Below are 18,887 nucleotides of genomic sequence, written 5' to 3'. Positions count from 1 at the left end.
GGTAGAGCCAGGATTTGAATACCGACAGTCTGGCCCCAGAGCCAGTGCTTTTAGCCACCAGGCTATGCTTGTTTCTAGTCGAGAACTGTTTGGTCTCTTTGGTTAGTGCTGTGTATGTGTGTATATGTGTATATATATTTATTTTTGTCAGTTTGATGGAGTTTAATAAATATAAAATAAAGTCACCAATTTAGAATGTACAGTTTGATGAGTTTTAATGAATGCAGACAGTTGTGTAACTACCACTGCCGTCATGAAATAGAACATTTCCATTACTCCAGAAAGTTCCCTCGTCCCCATTTGCAGCTAATCCCCATCCCCACACCTCCTGGCCACCACTGGTCTCCTTTCTATTACTGTAGTTTTGCCTTTTCTAGAATTTCATGTGAATGGAATTATAAAGTAAGTATCATTACATTTTAAACCAAATAAAGGAGCTGTGATGAGCTTAGCTTTTTAAAAACATTAAAAATTTTTTTTGGTGGTAAGAACACTTAGCATGAGCTCTAGAGACCCTCTGGACAAATTTTTCAGTGCACAATATAGTATTGCTAATGTGGTGGACAGCAGATCTCCAGAACTTACTCATCTTGCGTAACTGAAACTTTATACCCATTGAACACCAACTTCCTGTTTCTTCCTCCCCTGGCCCCTGGCAGCCACCATTCTACTCTCTCTTGCTATGAGTTTGACTATTTCAGATACCTCATATAACGGGAATTGTGCCTGAAAAAAGAAGGAAATCTTGCTATATGCAACAACACAGATGAGCCCGGAGGAGATTATGCTAAGTGAAATGAACCAGTTACAGGAGGACAAATTTGCTTTCTTTTCTACCTGATGCTTTAAATGTTGATACAGATTTTATGACTTCTCTCCCATTGGGATCCTTGAATTGGGGAGGAGGGGGTATAGTGACAAATGACAGATGAACCTAAGTTAAAAGTGCCCTGTGTGTGTGTGAACACGCATGTCTAGTGCCCCTGCCTCAGCAGGTAATGTCAGGAATGAGGGAGAGTACAGAATAATACAGCATGTATTAGCAGGTAAAATGTTGGACATAGGAAACACAGTAAGTTCATTTGGTCATTTTTCTTTAAAGAAGATTCCACAGACATTGCTGTGGGTTATATTAGTATTAGCTATTTTCTATAGGAAATTTCATTGTAACTTACCCAAAGTTTTTTAGCTTAAATGTAAAACTTGTATTTGCCTTGGGTCTGTCTGGTTCCAAAGCCCATAGTTTTTACCCTCACCAATTGGCTATTACATTTTATTCCATGATTTTTCCCTACCCATTAAAATTCACAATACAGTTTATATTTATAAGTGGTGCATATGTGTAAATTCTGTCTAGTGCTTCAGAAATTAAGGGCAAACTGTCTTATGGGACGGTGGTCCCATAAGCTTAGTACCATATAGTGTAGGTGTGTAGATGGCTATACCATCTAGGTTTGTGTAAGTGCATTCTGCGATGCTTGCACAACAAAAAAATCGCCTGACAACTGATTTCTCAGAATGTATCCCCATCCTTAAGCAACGCCTGACTGTAATAAATATACTACAAATGAAACTGCTGAATGGTAAAGCTACAAAAAGGAATGGGAGCTAGGTAGAAAAAAGATTGTGTACTTAGAATCTAGGACAAGATGGATGCTCTTGATTGTTCATTAACTTTGACACTGAGCCTCCTTGTAATCAAAGCAAAAAAGAGAAGATGTTATAGTTTTTTATTTTTTGCTATACAAAAGCATACTGATTTTTCAAGGGAAATTTTTTCTTGTGTATTTGAAAATTTGTGTGTGGTCATATGTAAAGGACATGAGTGAAAATAATTCCAAGCATTTTTGACGTTTTACTCACTTTAGATAAAAGCCGTGATTGAATATAGTTTGGAGAATATCTTTCTCCAAGGAACTAATCATTACTTTATATTTATGGAGTTCTGCTTAGTATTATAATAAAACTCAGATAATATAGAGACCTATTTCTGTCAAATATCAGCTGTTCTAAGCATGCTGAGCTTTGATCAGTGCTTCCTTTGTATCTGGAGTCTAAAACATATGAATTTCTGTTCACTTAGTAGCAGATTATCTGCAATCGAGGCAACTTTGCTTTCTCTTGTGGTAGTTGGCTTGGGTTCTATTTTCACCTCAGCGGAGCTTTATTTCCCGTCCACATGGTGATGGGCTGTCAGTATACCTGTGATCAGGGTCTGGCACAGAGGTTAACCTGCTTTCCTACAAATGTGTCGAATCTACTCAAATGTCCAGACAATTGCTTTAGTGAGATTCTGTTGTGTAGATTCTAGAAGTTCATACAGTAGAGAGGTGAAGAGATGCTTCTGACCTTGAACTTTTCAGGGGTGTGTGGTGCAGTTTGACTGCCTCAGCCATAGAAAGAGACTGAATATACTTTTGAAGAATGGCTCCTGTTTACACCATATTAAATAACGGCATGATTTTAACATTGATGAAAAGGGGACACATTGGTCCTTATTCATTTGTAGTCTCTCCTTCCTGTGTGCTGATGGTTATCTGAAATACACTTGCTACTTTTAATAGAGCAATTACTTTGAAAATGTATATAACAGGGTAATTTTTCAGTTAGGATTTAATTAGTTTCATAAAAAAATTACTTATGAAGCTTGCCTGGTTTAGTTTACTCAGCTATTAGTGTCTCTAGCCAGTGGAAAGGTAACTTTCTCTTTTTCCCTTTCTGGGTATGGCTTAACCCCTTTTAGGTTTTTTGGGGTTTTTTAAAAATCCTCATTCAGTTAATTGTTAGAGCAGGTGTATATAAATATGTTACTGTCTTCAATATGCATAACATATATTAGGTTAACAGTGTTTCTAGTGTTGTGTATTCCTAAGATGTAGAGCTGTGGAAATGAGCAAAATCATAAATCCTCTTGTTCATACAGGTGCTCGAGTTTGGCTCTTCATTGGTTTCATGTTGATGTTTGGGTCACTTATTGCTTCCATGTGGATTCTTTTTGGTGCATATGTTACCCAAAGTAAGTATTTATTCCTCCTTTATTTCATAGGAGAGATTCAGATATGTCTTCTGTATTTGACTTAGTCTCAACTCCATCTGGAGTAAAATTTAGTTTAATTATTCAGTTAACTTGAAGGTCTGACTCTGTGTGAAGGTATGTGAGCTGTTTAATAAAACTTCTCAGTGGGGCCGTTGAGTGCAGTGGGACAGCCTGGTTAGGAAATCCGAGCCTCTGACAAAACCGTAACTCTCAGCCATCTCTAGAGTTTCTGATCTCCTTCCTTCCCCTGGACAGCTAGGCTCCATACGCGAGGCTGTTTACTGAGGGTTGTAGTGATAAGAGCGAGAAACCTGTCCAGGTTTGCAGTCACTTATACACAATTCTAAAATCCACAAAGTGCTGAAAGTGAAGTTTTTCATAACTAGTTTGGCAGCAAAGCCTGACCTAAATTGATATGAGGCTCATTATGGTCTTTATTCCATGTAATAAGTATTCAGGTCTTTTCTTGCAGGAATATGGTTGTATTTGCTGGTCCAAACTCAGCTAGGGGTGCTTTGTAATATTTATGCCCCATGTTACCATTCTTAAATCTGAAAAATTCTGAATTCCAGAACATACTTTACCCCAAGGATATCAGATAAGGGGTTGTGGACCCCAAGATCTTTCTTTCCAGTGATACCGCCTTCTCTCTAACCCCAGCCGGTCATTTTTCAGTTATAGGTACAGGAGGAGTTTTCTTTTTGAGGAAGATTAGCCCTGAGCTAACATCTGCTTCCAATCCTCCTCTTTTTGCTGAGGAAGACTGGCCCTGAGCTAACATCCATGCCCATCTTCCTCTACTTTCTATGTGGGACGCCTGCCACAGCATGGCTTGCCAAGCAGTGCCATGTCTGCCCCCAGGATCCAAATCGGTGAACCCTGGGCTGCTGAAGCGGAATGTGCAAACAAACCGCTCCGCCGCGGGGCTGACCCCAAGAGGAGTTTTTTAAGGGCAAGACTGAAGATGTGTGTGTAGCCTTCATGTGGAAACTTGCTGCAGTGCAGTGCGCTCATAGTGCGCCATCCTGAGTTTTCTGGCTGTTCAGGCGCCACAGCTTTCATTCAGGGAGGGGTTGAAAAGTACGACCCAGGCCTAGCACGTACCTCTGGAAGCATCAGAGGAACCTTTTCACTGGCTCTCTCCCTTCACTCCAAAGACAGAGTCAGTTTCAGATAACACAGCTTAGTTATCTTCCGGCCCCTCTATCTCTGGAATCTTTTTGTCTCTCTGCTAAACTGTCGCATCTCCTTGTCTGACCCACAGCTGACTTTTTAATACTCTTGATAGGATCCCTTAATTCCTGTAGTTTGATCAGTGGATGATCTTTAGAATACCTCTGTCTTTCACCTGGCACAAAGTCAGTACAGGAGGATAGAGGTTGACTAATGTTTAAATAATACTCCCCACCAGATATATCCAAAATGTGTTATTTTAGCTAATTAAAAATACTAACGGAGCACACAGTTATAGTATGAAACTCATTTGAAGGAAAGTGCTTTTTTATAAAACACTTTATTGAGATATAATTTGCATATCATGTAATTCGTGCATTTTAAGTGTATGTACAGTTCACGGTTTTTAGTATATTCACAGAGTTGTGCTACCATCACCACAATCCAGTTTTAGAACATTTTTACCACCCCAGAAAGAAACCCCTTACCCATTAGCAGTCACTCCCCATTACCCTTCTCCACAAGCCCTAGGCAACTGCTAATCTACTGCTGTCTCTAGATTTGCCCATTTCATATAGATGGAATCCTATAGTGAAGTGCATTTGAAGCTCATTTGATCCCTGACTCTGAGAAGCGTGGGCTGGGTTGGAAAGTCTGCATAGTTACTTGAAGCAACACATGAAACTTTCCCGTTTCTATTATGAAAAGAGGAATAAGTTATTCCCGAAAGGCGTGTAGGGAAGTATTAAGTTTGTAAAGGTTGTACACTTATTTGTATCTTAATCTTTAAAGAACTAGTACATATTGAGATATTTCTCAATTATGGATCTCCACATTTCTACAGCATTTTTTTTCTGTTTGTAAACTGAATATGCTTTTACTTCAGACAGCATTTTAAGCACATATTTCAAATGTTTCACTGTACAGATTTTCTTGAGCTGTTAATAATCGTAATAGCAGCTAACATTTATGTAGCAGTTTATGGGCCAGGTACTGTTGTAAGCACTATACACAGTCACACATTGCTCACACTCTGTGGGGTGGGTGCTGTTATAATGCCCATTTTACTGCTGAGGAAACTGAGGCATAATGAGGTTAAGTAATTTGCTCATGCTCATACATTTAGTCAGTGGTAGAGTCAGGATTCAAATCCAAGTGTCTGGCTCAACTTGGAGCTCTTAACCATGCTGCTATATTATTTTCTATGATGTTCTATGATATCAAAAGCTAAAAATTGAACATTTCTTCATCTTATCCAGTATTTTAAGTCAACATTTACAGTTTTATAAAAGTTAAATAACCACGAAAATTTAAGTCATTTCCAATTTTTTCTTTTCCTGTGAAGATAGTGACCATTTCCTTCAGGAGCAATTCAGTGAAAGAACATTGAATTATAATGACCTTTTTTTTTTAGCTTATTTTTTTATTTATTTTTTGCTGAGGAAGATTTGCCCTGAGCTAATATCTGTTGCCAGTCTTCCTCTATTTTGGATGTGAGCTGCCACCACAGCATGGCCACAGACGAGTAGTGTAGGTCTGTGCCTGGGAACTGAACCTGGGCTGCCAAAGCAGAGTGTACCAAACTTATCCACTAGACCGGCAGGGCTGGCCCGATGATCCTTTTTATATCTGTTGTGTTTTTACAATAAAACTCCTGAATCCATGAAAGGAAATGAATGAACAGACTATTAAATCATCAAGAATTTAATCGTATCTTCCTAACATTTTGTATTTCTGTATTGGCCATAGGAAGTGAAGAGCTGAGCTGCTGCTTCCTCAGCAGTTTTGGTGCAACTAGAACTATAGCGATTACTTTAGACAGAAAGGAAACCTGATAAGTTCACTGTTGTTCATCCAGAGTGGGAGCAATGCTTTGTTTTGGGAGAATGAGATTGGCATTTTCTTATTTGTTTCATTACAGATTTCTTAGAGTTAATGAATAATAGCAGTATTTTGTAATATACAGAGCATGTCATTATGAATGGCGCTAGTACTTTGTTACTGCTGTTTGCCTTTTGTAATCTTCTAATCTGTTTTACTTTTTATGTGCAGACACTGATGTTTATCCAGGACTAGCTGTGTTTTTTCAAAATGCACTTATATTTTTTAGGTAAGTTGCCTGATTTCTTAACCACACCTGTAACATTTACAGAAATGTCATCTTTATTATAAGAACAGCATATGCAGTGGAACGTGTAAATCCTTTGGATTAGTTACCATTTATACAACTTCTTTTAAAAGGTGAAAATTTGTCTCTTGCATAAGTGCATACATAAGCCATTTAATTAGGAGTCCTCTATGTGCCAGGACCTCAGCTGGATGCTTTAAGTATGTTACCTTTTGAATTCTCATTTAATTATCTTAAGTACATAAGCCAGGTGGTGGTCCCATTTTCATAGATGAGGAAATAGGCTGGAGCTTACTTAAGGACACGCAGCTAGCAAATGCAGAGCTGGGATTTGGACCCACGCTGCTGCTTCCATAGCCTGTGTTTTGTTAAAAAATTGTATCAGGTACTTTTATTAAAAAAAGAAAAAATAAATAAGAATTAATACATTGTATGAATGTCATATACAAAACTTGGTTGGGGAATTGGAGTTTTTGATTAAGTTTTTAAGATTAAGCATAAAAATAAAACAATATTAAAAGTATTTTTTAGGGGCAGTCTTCTAAAAAGCCCTCAAAATGAAACCTGTATCCTGTGATTTTCAGAATGAATGTCTTTTAATGTAAAGATAGGTAATTTAGGCATCGATTTATAAAATTATATCCCCCCAACCCTACAAAATCATGCAGATCTAAGTCTTGAAGAACACTGGCTTTAAGCAGTTTGCTTATGATATACTATGGTGTAGTTTTCTTCTTACTTCTCCTTGGAGTTGATGAGTTTCTAGGATCTGTGGCTTTATAGTTTTCATCACATTTGGAATCTTTTCAGCCATTATTTCTTCAATATTTTTTCTGTCCACCCTGCCCTCCTGGGATTCCCCTCACATGTATATTGGGCTGTTAAAGTCGGCCCGCAGCTCACTAACGCCTGGCTTTTTCTTCATGTTTGTTCGCGCTCTGTTTCGGCAGGGATAGTTTCTGTTGTATCTGTACGTCTTCTGATCTGCTGCAGTGCCTAGTTTACTGTTACTCCCGTCCATCTCAAACATCATACTGTGCATCTCTGTTAGCTTGATTAGGGTCTTTTTTTATATTTTCCATGTCTCTCCTTAACATGCTCATGCTTTCCTCTACCTTCTTGAACATGTGAAGTGTGTTTATAACTATTTCAGTGTCCCTGTCTAAGTGTGTTAATTCTGAGTCTATTCCTAGTGATTGTTTCTATTTTCTCTTCATTTTGGGTGTCTTTCCCCCTCTTTGCTTCTTTGCATGCAGCTGGTTGGGGGCTGGATTTCTGGTATTCCTTAACGTTTTTGAGCTTTGTTCTGGATGCAGTTAGGTCCCTTGGAACAGTTTGATCCTCTCAAATCTTGCTTTTAAGTTTTGTTGGCAGGACCAGAGCAGCTTTAGTCTATGACTGATTTATCCCCTTACTGAGACAATACTCTTCTGAGTATTCTTCCTGATGCTCCTTGTATTCTGAGGTTTTCCACTCTGCTTGGGAGATTGTGCAGTCTTCCCAGGCCTGTGGGAGCTCTGGAAATTGTTCTTTCCAGTGGTTCTTTCCCTTTTCTTGAGTAGTTTCCTCAGACGATCAGTACTTGGCGGAAGACTCAAGGGAAACCCCCTGCAGATCTCCTGAGCTCCCTCTCTCTTTAGCTCTCTCTACTCTGCCTTGCAAATTCTAGCCACTTTGGACTCCTTGAACTCTTGGCTCCATTTTCTCAACTTGGGGAGGCTGCTGTGCTCCACCTGGGTTCCCTCTTGTTGCACTGTGGCCTGGACACTCATGGTTTTGAAAGATGTTTGACAGCTTGTGCTATGTTGTTATTGTACTTCTAGGCCACAACCTTCTGAGGATACAGTAACTTTTCATGAAGAGATCTTAGGCACTGTTTAGAGAGCAAATCTAAATTCAAATTCAGCCCTTTGCAGTGGTAGATGACTTTGCATAAATGACAGGTGGATGAAGAGAAACCTTGTATGTATAAAGGCCTGTGCTCATGTGGGCAGTGACTACTGCATCAGCACTGTACTCTGCCCAGGGGCTGGCAAGTTGTCTAGCCAGCTGTGTGCTTCCTGTGTGCTGGGCCTGTTCTGAGCACCCAAATGCAGCTCCTGCTTCTTTGGCCGCTCTTCCTCTGTTCCTTGTGCCAGCTGATCCTCCAGCCCTGGCCATGAACTTTCAGTTTCTGAAGGCTGTGTTCTAGGCCTCTTCTCTACTCTTTCTTTCTCTCTCTAGGTGAGCTCCTTTATGCTCAGGACTTCGCTTACTGCCCGTCTGCCAGTGAGTCCCCGATGTCTGTCTCCAAGTCTAAACTGTGTATCCAGATTCCTCTTTATCACCTCTTAGGTAGCTGACATTTGAAATCTAACACTTCCAACATGCCCACAGGTCAACTCATGGTCCAGGGTGCTCTCTCTGCTCCTGCCTCGTCCCCCGCCCTTTGCTGAGATAATGCCCACTCTTCCTTTAGATCTCAGTTCATGGTCCAGGGTGCTCTCTCTGCTCCTGTCTCGTCCCCGCCCTTTGCTGAGATAATGCCCACTCTTCCTTTAGATCTCAGTTCATGGTCCAGGGTGCTCTCTCTGCTCCTGTCTCGTCCCCGCCCTTTGCTGAGATAATGCCCACTCTTCCTTTAGATCTCAGTTCATGGTCCAGGGTGCTCTCTCTGCTCCTGTCTCGCCCCCGCCCTTTGCTGAGATAATGCCCACTCTTCCTTTAGATCTCAGTTCATGGTCCAGGGTGCTCTCTCTGCTCCTGTCTCGCCCCCGCCCTTTGCTGAGATAATGCCCACTCTTCCTTTAGATCTCAGTTCATGGTCCAGGGTGCTCTCTCTGCTCCTGTCTCGTCCCCGCCCTTTGCTGAGATAATGCCCACTCTTCCTTTAGATCTCAGTTCAGCCACCACTTCCTCAAGAACACCTTCTTGACCTCTCTCACTAGGTCAGATCTTTATGTTTTACTCTCTTGGTACCACGTGCCTTGCCTTTATAGCATTTTTTTGCAGCTGGAATTTGTCTCTCTCGTTAGAGTCTCAGCTGCGTTAGTGAGCACAGTTGTCTTGTTTTGACTCACGGTCACATTTCTAGCACTTACCCAGGTGCCTGTTGCCTGGCCAGTACTCAGTGTACAGTAATTATTTGTTAAATGGGTGAAGAAGTGCAGCGTGATCTGTTGTAGGGTGCTTCTGTTATTGTAGCTCAGATATGTAGGATCCTAGAGTTATAAAGTGGCCCTAGTGCCTGCTACTATGAGAAATGCCCCTTTTCTTACAAGTTTCCTATCTAGTAACCTTCTAGGCTTTAAGAAAGGATATTTAATTATGCTCAGCCATCAGGTCAACAAAGTGCTTTATAAAACAAGCAAATTCAGACCAGCACCACCCTACTCTTTAATTTTAGAAATTGATACAAAGGGATCAGTGAGTTACCTGCCAAAGGGTATTTAGAAAATGAATTCTTTGTTTCTTGTTCCATGTGTTTTTTCCTTATGATTTATTTTAATATCTTTCTAGCACTCTGATCTACAAATTTGGAAGAACTGAAGAGCTATGGACCTGAGATCACTTCTTAAATCACATTTTCCTTTTGTTATATTCTATTTGTAGATGAGTTTTTATCTCTCAGTATAATTTACACATTGCCAAATGGAATAGATTGTACTTTAAGTGTTTCGTTTCTTTACACTTTTATGCTCTGAGTTTTGAAATAGTTTTATGAAATTTCTGTCCTTTTTTTCATTGACTCGATTGTTGATATGTACATATTATAAAATTACATAGACGGGGTGACGACTATCCGTTTTTCATTCCTGAAGACTTAAAGCTGGGCCTGTTCCCTGAGCCAGGGTTGTATCATCATGTCATTTTAGGGTTAACTATTTTGTCTCAGTATCTCTGATTTCTGAAAACGTGCAAAAAATACAGCTCCATGTATCTGAAATAAGCACTGAGCCATTAAAAAGGCTATTTCAGCAAGTTGTAATTTATTTTGGCTTAAAAATGAGATTTTTTTTAAAGGAAAAATGTTTGTTCTTATGTATTATAAAGAAGTGGACTTTTATGTGAAGATTTTTTACATGGCTGAAGGACTAGTTTGAAAGCCTCTTTTAAAAACACTTCCTCTAATATGACTTGATTTGAGAGGGGATAATACATGATCAGATAGACTCAGTTTTGTATGCTTAATGTAAAAAGAGTGTAAGGCTGCTCAGCAGCATGCTTCTTGTAAAGCAGCTGAACTGACCTATCTACCAGGCTTCTCTTTTGACAGCTTACTGTTGTCTGACATTACAAAATTCCATGTCAAGCAAGTTTGAGACAACTGCAGTTTAAAAGCATGAAACATATAACAAAAAAGTGGAATAATTAGTTTCAAGATGAAGCACTTCTTCCCACAGGGAATTGTTATGACCTAGTGAAAAATTAGGCATTCCAGCCACTTAGTTACTGACTGCAAGTCTCTTTTCGCTCTAGCTCTCAAGCTTTGGGTGAACTCTTCCTGCAAAATATGCCTTTAACCTGAAAGTTCATACTCCAGTCAGAAGCTTTTTTGCTGAGTTTGAAACACTGTATTTGCACTGTGTGTTCGTTCCTAGGAGAAGCGTCAGAGGGAGACGTGGGTCTTTATTGCTACTTTGCTTTCCTTTGTTATGCAGGCTCGTGTTGTACTTTTTCTTCCAGAGCAATTTGATGAAGCCTCTTGTTCTAAGACAGAATACTATCAGTGGTATTATATGCAGCTTCTAACTCGAGCCTTATTTTGCTTAACTTCTCTCCTCTCGGAGAGAATTTGCCACGCACAGAGTATGAAGCAGTTGTGGAATGCTGTGCCTTTGTCTAGACACCATCTTGTGTAATTACTTCTTTCTGTGTCTTCGTCGTTTCCCTCAAAATGTCAGTAAACTTTGTCTCGCCTCCAACAAATTGTAAGACTGATTACTTGTTTCCACTCTCTTGTAACCTGTTGCAGTAAATGTTACTTCTCAACCATTCTAATATTATTAAATCTGTTGGAGAAAATGAGCCATAAAAATTGGTTTGCTGTTCATTTTTTAATTATTCAAGGGAACCTGGTCAAAGAAGCAGTTTATCTTTATAAAAGAAGGAGAAATATATTATACTCAGATTTGTAAAATGCTAGTATGAAGGCTACTGAAAGGCATCCCGGTAGACCGACCGAAAATAGTGATTGTTTTTTCTATTCTTGACTCTGGCATGAATTTGATTTTTAATTGTTAGCAAATCCACTTAATTTCTCTCTGCTTCCTTATTGTAGAAAAAGGAGACAATGTCAGTATCTACTCTTAGAGATAGTGTCAGTTAGAAAAGATAGAGTCCTTCATAATAATTTAAAAATACGTGTAATTCCCTTAATATAAGGATCTCCCTGTTAGACAGGTTCAATGGCTGTTGAATCCGAGTCTTTTGATGTTGTTTGTTAGACCAATATTACCAGAGTATTTTGTTTTATTAATTCTACTCTTTCTAAGATCCTCATTGTGTTCCTTGTGTTGTTACCACTGAAGAAAAAATACAGAGGCTAAATTTTTCCACGATATACATTTTTGACATGTAGCAACATAACGAAGTAGCAAAATTGAAGACTGCGAGAATTGATGCTATCAAACCACGTAGCGCTGGCTGCTTGAGCAAGAAGCCCACGAGTGCGACGGGGAGGCGTTGAACTCAGCTTCCCTACATTTTTCCATCATGGGAGGATTTTCAATCATAATGTCAACTCAGGAGCATTTTTTTTCATTGCTCCATATTAGATTTCATTACTTCATATCAAATAATCTCTGCCGATCTTAGACGTTTATGCCAGTTTTGCCTATACTCTCCTGTCATCGCACTCTGATTTTGATTCTGTTTAAAATTTATCAAAGAATAGGGCTGCTCTTTAGACATGTTAATTTCAAGTAACAACCTGTTAAATCCTAAGGGAGAAACATGGGATGCTAATTTTATTCTGCTCTGAACAATTAGTCACGTTTTGTTGTTAACAGCCTGTGCTGGTGTTTCAGAGCAGTCTCTTCACTGTATCATCTGTTCAGACAGGACAGATTGAAGCAGAAGCTGCTTGATAGAGAAGTTGAGTTACTTTGTCGATTGTTTTTCTTATTTCTTTGATTGAAAACAAAAGAATAGCCTGAAGTGATGGATGGGTTCACTGCTTTTCTGAAGAATTACTGAGGAAAATCAGAATATGCTTATTTAATCTTAGAGTAGTTCTTTACCTTGAGGAAATTGTAACACAATTTTTGCTTTTACAAGCACCCCCATCTTCCTAAAAATATTCGGTATCATATTTCCATTTTATTAAAAACAAGCTAATTTATATTTCCAGCTTGGTTCTTTGATATGTGAAGACAGTGTTTACTTTTCTTATCCTCCCTTCCCCTCAATTTCATTATGACCAAGCCCGAAATGTTTTCTCCACCTCTTTTCCCTTGCCCACGTTCTAAGTGTAATCAGTTCTCATGGTTCACAATAGGTAGTTTCTATAAAGTCTCTCCAACACCGAATTAGCAAAAACTGAATCAGTTTCTCCTGTGGGAAAGACAGGGTTAGGCCACACTTTCCTCAACCATCAATACATAGCCTTGCTTCGGTGTTTCTGTTTAAAAACATCATGTGTAATATGGTTGTAAAACAGCACTATAGCTGGTGCCTGAAGAGAGCTTCTGTGTAACGCCTGTTCTCCGTCAGGCCGGTCACAGCCTTCCAGCGCTTAGGAACACTGGACAGCACTTCAGCTCTGCAATTGGGGCCATTTTACACAGCGAAATCACCGGCAAAACTCAAAAATGTGAAAAACGTGGCACTAAATAGACCATGTAAAGGACACTTTTTTCAGTATGAAAACTGAATCAAGAAGGTGAAGTGTCGCTTTGTCCCAGCTCTGATGAGATGGTGCCGGTCAGGTGACTCAAGTTCTTAGCCGCTCCACACATTTCAGCAAACAACTGGAAAGTACCCTGAGTGTTGATTTGGGAGTTAGAGATAAATATTATTTTTTTTTCCTGCAAAGTTTATTTTTTTTTTAAAGATTGGCACCTGAGCTAACATCTGTTGCCAATCTTCTTTTTTTTTCCTTCTTCTTTTCCCCAAAGCCCCCCAATACATAGTTGTACATTCTAGTCGTAGGTCCCTCTGGTTGTGCTATGTGGGATGCCGTCTTAGCATGGCTTGATGAGCAGTGCTGGGTCCACACCCAGGATCCAAACCAGGGAAACCCTGGACCACTGAAGCAGAGCTCGAACTTAACCCCTTAGCCACGGGGCTGGCCCTCAGATAAATATTTTAGCAAGTAGGTGAACTTGCAAATAATGAAGATCGACTGTAGCTAAAGAGCTACTACTGACCTTATTTTCCTTCCATCATTTCTTTCCTCATTCAGTACTCTACTGCCAGCTAAGACTTACCGTTTTAGGGCCCTGTTTCATAATGTCATTTTTCTGTTCAACACTGATAGCTAACATTTATTCAGACCTTTCTTTGTCCCTGTATTGTCTCATTTCATTCTCACAGTTTGGAGGTAAGAACTTGTATCTGGAGCAGTTAAGTAATTTGCCGACCGAAGGGATCAGGGCACAGGCCCTTTCTCCTTGAGTGTAAAGCCCTTTTCTTCTCTCCAGCATTTCCCAGGCTGCTCCAGAACACTGGTATTCCTGTAGGAAAAAGTGCGCCGTGGCCAGAGAAGCTTGCGAAACCCTGGGCTGAACTAGATTAAAACACTTTTTTTCTGTAAAGTGTTTCCTTAGAGCTTTTGTAAATTGTGCCTTGGATAGTTTTAAGAGGGCAGTGTCAATTGCATGATATTTTCCATAGCCGAGATTTGGAAATTGATCTCCTAGAACACTGAGAAATAAAATTGGGGAAACTGCTGTTATGGTGGCTTGAGAAGACTGGAAAGCAGGAAATTAATACAAGGAGAGTTGTGAATGCTGCTGGCCTTGGGAAAAGCCAATGGCCAGCTTGACTTGGAGAATAAAACTGGTGAGGATGAGATAGGAGGAAGAGTATTTCCAGTTGCATTGTTAGTAGGGATTCTGGTTTTGGAGTTGGGATTCTTGGGGGACTATGCATTTTTGTGTAGGTGGCTTTACTTTTCCCTAATCCTGGCACTGCCACTTGTTAGCTCTGTGCCCTGAGGCTGTTTGCCTGTCTGTAAGTGTTGTTTGAGAATTAACATATGGAAATACCTTAGTACAGTGCCTGGAAACAGTGAGTGAGCAATAAATGCGGGCCCTTCTGATCTTACCTAGATGGGATGTTTTCTTCCTCATTCGATGGCTTTTTTAGCCTTTTGTCACAAGGTGGCGTGCCACCTTAAAAATAAGAGAGACTGGAGCCAAATTTGGTTTTTGTTTTGTTTCGAGCCTGCCAGTGCTTATATTTTTGTGGCAGTTTTAATCAGCTTAAGTCATTTTACATAGGGCTTCAGGTGATAATATATGTCTCTTCAATTCCTTTAGTTGTAGAAAATGGGATATTTTAAATTTCTACGAGTAAGTGTGGCAGGGCAGGCCTTCCAGACCCTTGTGGGTTTTGCCGGTGCAGAGAGCACCAGACCATGGTTTGGGAGCAACTTGATTTCTCCCCATCCCAGAGGTCTTGACTGAAAACCAGAACTCTCAGAAAACGGCGTAAACAGGGCTTATTTCCAACTGTTCTGTTACAGGGGCCAGAAAGTGAGTCAGGATGTAAAGTGTATCTACCTCCCACTATCAAAGTTGTGAATTTAGAGACTCATTAACTTTTTATTTTGAAATAACTTCAGACTTACAGGAAAGTTATAAAAATAGTTCAGAGAATTCCTGTATAACCTTTACATTCCCCAAATGTTAACATTTTACCGCATTTACTTTAGTCTATTTTTTTCCTCAGGTGTTTGACCACATGCTGCAGACGCAATGCCTCTTTACCCTTAAAATACTTCTGTGTGTATTTCCCCAAATCACCACTGCCATATGACACCCAAAGCAGGAAATTAACCCTGATCCAGTACTCAGCACTTCACTCAAATTTTGCAGTTGCCCTCCTAACATGCTTTATAGGAAAGAAAGGTCTGCTTTTTTCTGTTCCAGAATCCAGTCTGTGATCACACATTGCATTTAGCTGTCACGTCCCTTTAGTGGCTCTTAACTCTGAAACAATTCTTCAGCCTCTGTCTTCTCTCATGACTCGGTATATTTTTGAAGAATGCCCCTCCATTCGGGCTTGTCTGATGCTACCTCACGATTAAGTTCAGGTTCTGTCTTTTTGGCAGGAATACCACAGAAGCGATGTTTGTTCTGTTTTCAGTCCACCATATCAGCAAGCAGTTAGCCCTCGCAGGGTTGGCGGTTTTAACTTTGCTCACCTGCTCAGGGTGGTGTCCGCCCGGTTTCTCCACTGTAAAGGAGCTGTTGCTCTCCTTTGTAATTACTAAAGCACTTTGTGGGGAAAGAGACTGGTTAATTTAACAAATTGGACAAAGTCATTGTATTTTTTACCAACAGCATTATATGGAGTTGAACTGAAGTGGCCCCGTGACATGACAGGAGGGACATAGAATTTGTTACACAACAAATTATAGTCTTTACCTTACCTGTGGAAGTGCTGCTCCTCTGCTGGAAGGAAAACCCCGATGCAGCGGAGAGGGCGGAGGATTTAGCCTCATCCCGAAATCTGCATGTTTTCAGGCCCTTTCATCCCAGCTGCTCTTGGGCCCAAGCATTGTGCTTTCATCTTACATGAAATTTTTGATATTTTGTTATAAAAGAGAATGTTCTCATAGAAAATGGCTGGAAAATATAGACTAGAAAGAAGAAATTCACATTACCACCTAAAGTTTACTAGTGGCATTTTGGTGTATCGTAAGTTTTAATCTGATTTTACAGGTTACCATGGAAATCTCACCATTCATTTTGACAGTTTTTGTAAGGAAATTCTAAGTCTCAAAGGAACCAAATGTGTTTTTGGAACTTCAGTGGCTTATAAATCAGGATTACTAGCAGTTGCTGTGTATATTTGTGTCTTGTGTGTGTAAATGGCACGCAAATGTATGCATGGCCCTGACTACTGGTACTCTGTACATCTTTTAGTAGTGACATGGGCTGGCCACTTGGGAAGTGTTCGGGGGACACTGGAGGTATGCACAGTTGTACTGAGGTTCACAGTAACGTTTCAGGAAGGAAATACAGTAGTCCCCCTTTCCTTGGTTTCCCTTCCCACCGTTTCAATTCCCTGTGGTCAGCCATGGTCCAAAAGCATCAAATGGAAAATTCCAGAAGTAAACAATTCTTAAGTTTTAAATCGTGTGCTCTTCTGAGTAGTGTGATGAAATCTCGAGCTGTCCCGCTCCATCCCACTCCAGATGTGAATCATCCCTTTGTCCTGTGTATTCACAGTGTACATGTGACTTTCTCTTAGTCACTCAGTAGCCATCTCAGTTATCAGATCGACTGTGGTGTCACAGTGCTTGTGTACAAGTAGCCCTACTTTGCTTGATAATGGCTCCAACGCGCAAGAGCAGTGATGCCAGCAACGCGGATCTGCCAGAGAAGCCTTAAAGTGCTTTCCTTAAGTGAAAAGGTGAAAATTCTTAACTTAATAAGGAAAGAAAAAGAAATCATACGCTGAGGTAGCTAAGATCTACAGTAACTTTTATTACAGAGTATTATTATAATTGTTTTATTTTATTATTATTGTTAATCTCTTACTATGCCTAATTTATAAATTAAACTTTATCATAGGTATGTATGTATAGGAAAAAACAGTGTATATTGTGTTTGGTACTATCTGTGGTTTCAGGCATCCACTGGGGGTCTTAGAACATATCTCCCCAGGATAAGGGGGGACTACTGTAGTCATGAAACATATTGATGTAATTGATTAATTGAATTTTATGCCAAACCCTTTATCAGCCCCTTCACAAGGACCTCAGGGTCCTTCCTGGGCTCATCGGCTCTTTAACTCTCTCTTATGCTTTCAACAACAAAAAGTAGACTTCTACCCGCAGAGAATATGTCAAATAGTTCTAGTCATCTGAATACAAATATGAAACAAGTCCAATTCATATTCTTTATAGTTATTTATACCATATTTAATTACAAGGAAAAATAGTTAATATCTTTTGAAAGTAATTTTACATTTTAACTAGGGGTAGGTGTGTAAAGAAACCCTGGGGGTCTGCCTCCCTCTCCTTTTTTTAACGGGCTCAGAGGAGCCACTCCTGCCTGTATTTCTACACGGGGGTGAAATTTTCGGCAGCATCCTCAGGCTTCCTAGAGTGCTGGTGAGTTTCGCTGACCAGCCCTCCCCTGAGCAACAGGCTGCTCCAAGAGCCCAGGTCCCTAGTGTCCCCTCTGACCAGTTTCCACACCCTCCCAGTGCAGGCAGCGTCTCCCTTCACCACACACTGGAAGCCAGGAGGAGGAAATCTCTGACTATATTCCCATCGGGGAGTTCTTGCTTCCTAAGGGGGCTGGTGAGCAGCACCGAAGAGCAGGGAAGACTGCATTAGGTGAAATGCCTGGGTGGATTCTCACTCTCACCAAACAGGAAGAACGGTTTCGCATGTTCTCATCTGAAATACTGGCCGTTTGGTATACGGCCAATTTATTTTGGAGGGTCCTGGGGCACCTCAAAGAGAGATGTCATTTTTCAGTAGCCGAAAGGAGCATTCTAGTGATTCTGCAGACTTACTTAAACACTGTGGACAGGGGTAAGTAGTTGTAAATGAAATAAAAGTCACAAAAGTGGATGCTCCAGGCACCAGCTAGGAATTGAGCTGTCCCCCACTTGGGCAATTCCTGGGTGTGGCGGAAGCAGTGATTTCTCTAGTTATGGTACATCAGCTGGTGTCCTACAGATATAGAGAATGTCTCCTTTCTCTGCCCATACCCTGCCTCCAGCTCTTGCACTGGGGCCTCCCCTCTCCACTCCCATGCCCTCAGCTCCTCACCCTGTTGGCCTCAGCACCATCCAGTATCACCACCCAGAGCTTCCTCTCAGGGCACTGCTGTTCAGTTTTCAATCTGCCCAGCTGAGCACTGCAGAACCCCCAGGGGGCGCTAGTCCTAGTGCAGTCATAGGAGATGTGTACGTTTAAAGAGAAAATTTGTGGCACTTGAAAGCAAAGCATCTTGAAAGATGGATGTCATTATCTAATTCACACAAAGGGCCCTTATAGGCTAGCAGTGGCCTTGATCTGACTAATCCATCATCTCTGGGTGACCTATTCAAGGTCTAGGGCCCACTTTCATCCCTTTATCTGCATACTCCTAACCTCTGAACCAGGCTTCCCTAGTCCATAGTCCATGACGTGCTCTACAGGATACAAGCAAGAATTAAAGACCCTCCTCTCATGTAATATATGACCCCTGAATTACATCATCTCAGTGTCAAATGGGGTCTTGCAGGAACCGTCTGGAACTGTAAAAACCTAAGTAACAGGAGCAGGTGTGTTTTCTCCCATCCAATGAGCACTTCATTGTATAAATCAGGGGTCAGCAAACTCTCTTCTATAAAGGACCAGGCAGTAAATATTTTAGACTCTAGGCATAAAATCTCTGCCAC

The 18,887-nt window shown here is 40.5% G+C and overlaps 1 protein-coding gene across 16 annotated transcripts in view; it reads left to right on the top strand.

The window, feature by feature from the left end:
• Positions 1-11,355, top strand: part of TMEM50B (transmembrane protein 50B) — a 50,485-nt gene extending 39,130 nt beyond the window's left edge. For all 16 annotated transcript variants that reach the window (XM_070597690.1, XM_070597699.1, XM_070597687.1 and 13 more), the window contains 3 exons: positions 2,924-3,016; positions 6,263-6,320; positions 9,837-11,355. In XM_070597690.1, coding sequence (XP_070453791.1) covers positions 2,924-3,016; positions 6,263-6,320; positions 9,837-9,882 — 197 coding nt within the window. In that variant the 3' untranslated portion in view covers positions 9,883-11,355. The remainder of the gene's footprint in view (positions 1-2,923; positions 3,017-6,262; positions 6,321-9,836) is intronic.
• Positions 11,356-18,887: the final 7,532 nt, after the last annotated feature.

This window comes from Equus przewalskii, chromosome 27, assembly GCF_037783145.1.
Source record: "Equus przewalskii isolate Varuska chromosome 27, EquPr2, whole genome shotgun sequence".
Classification (NCBI taxonomy): Eukaryota; Metazoa; Chordata; class Mammalia; order Perissodactyla; family Equidae; genus Equus; species Equus przewalskii.
Note: the sequence above shows the minus strand (reverse complement) of the source record. Positions and strands in the feature narration are given on the sequence as shown.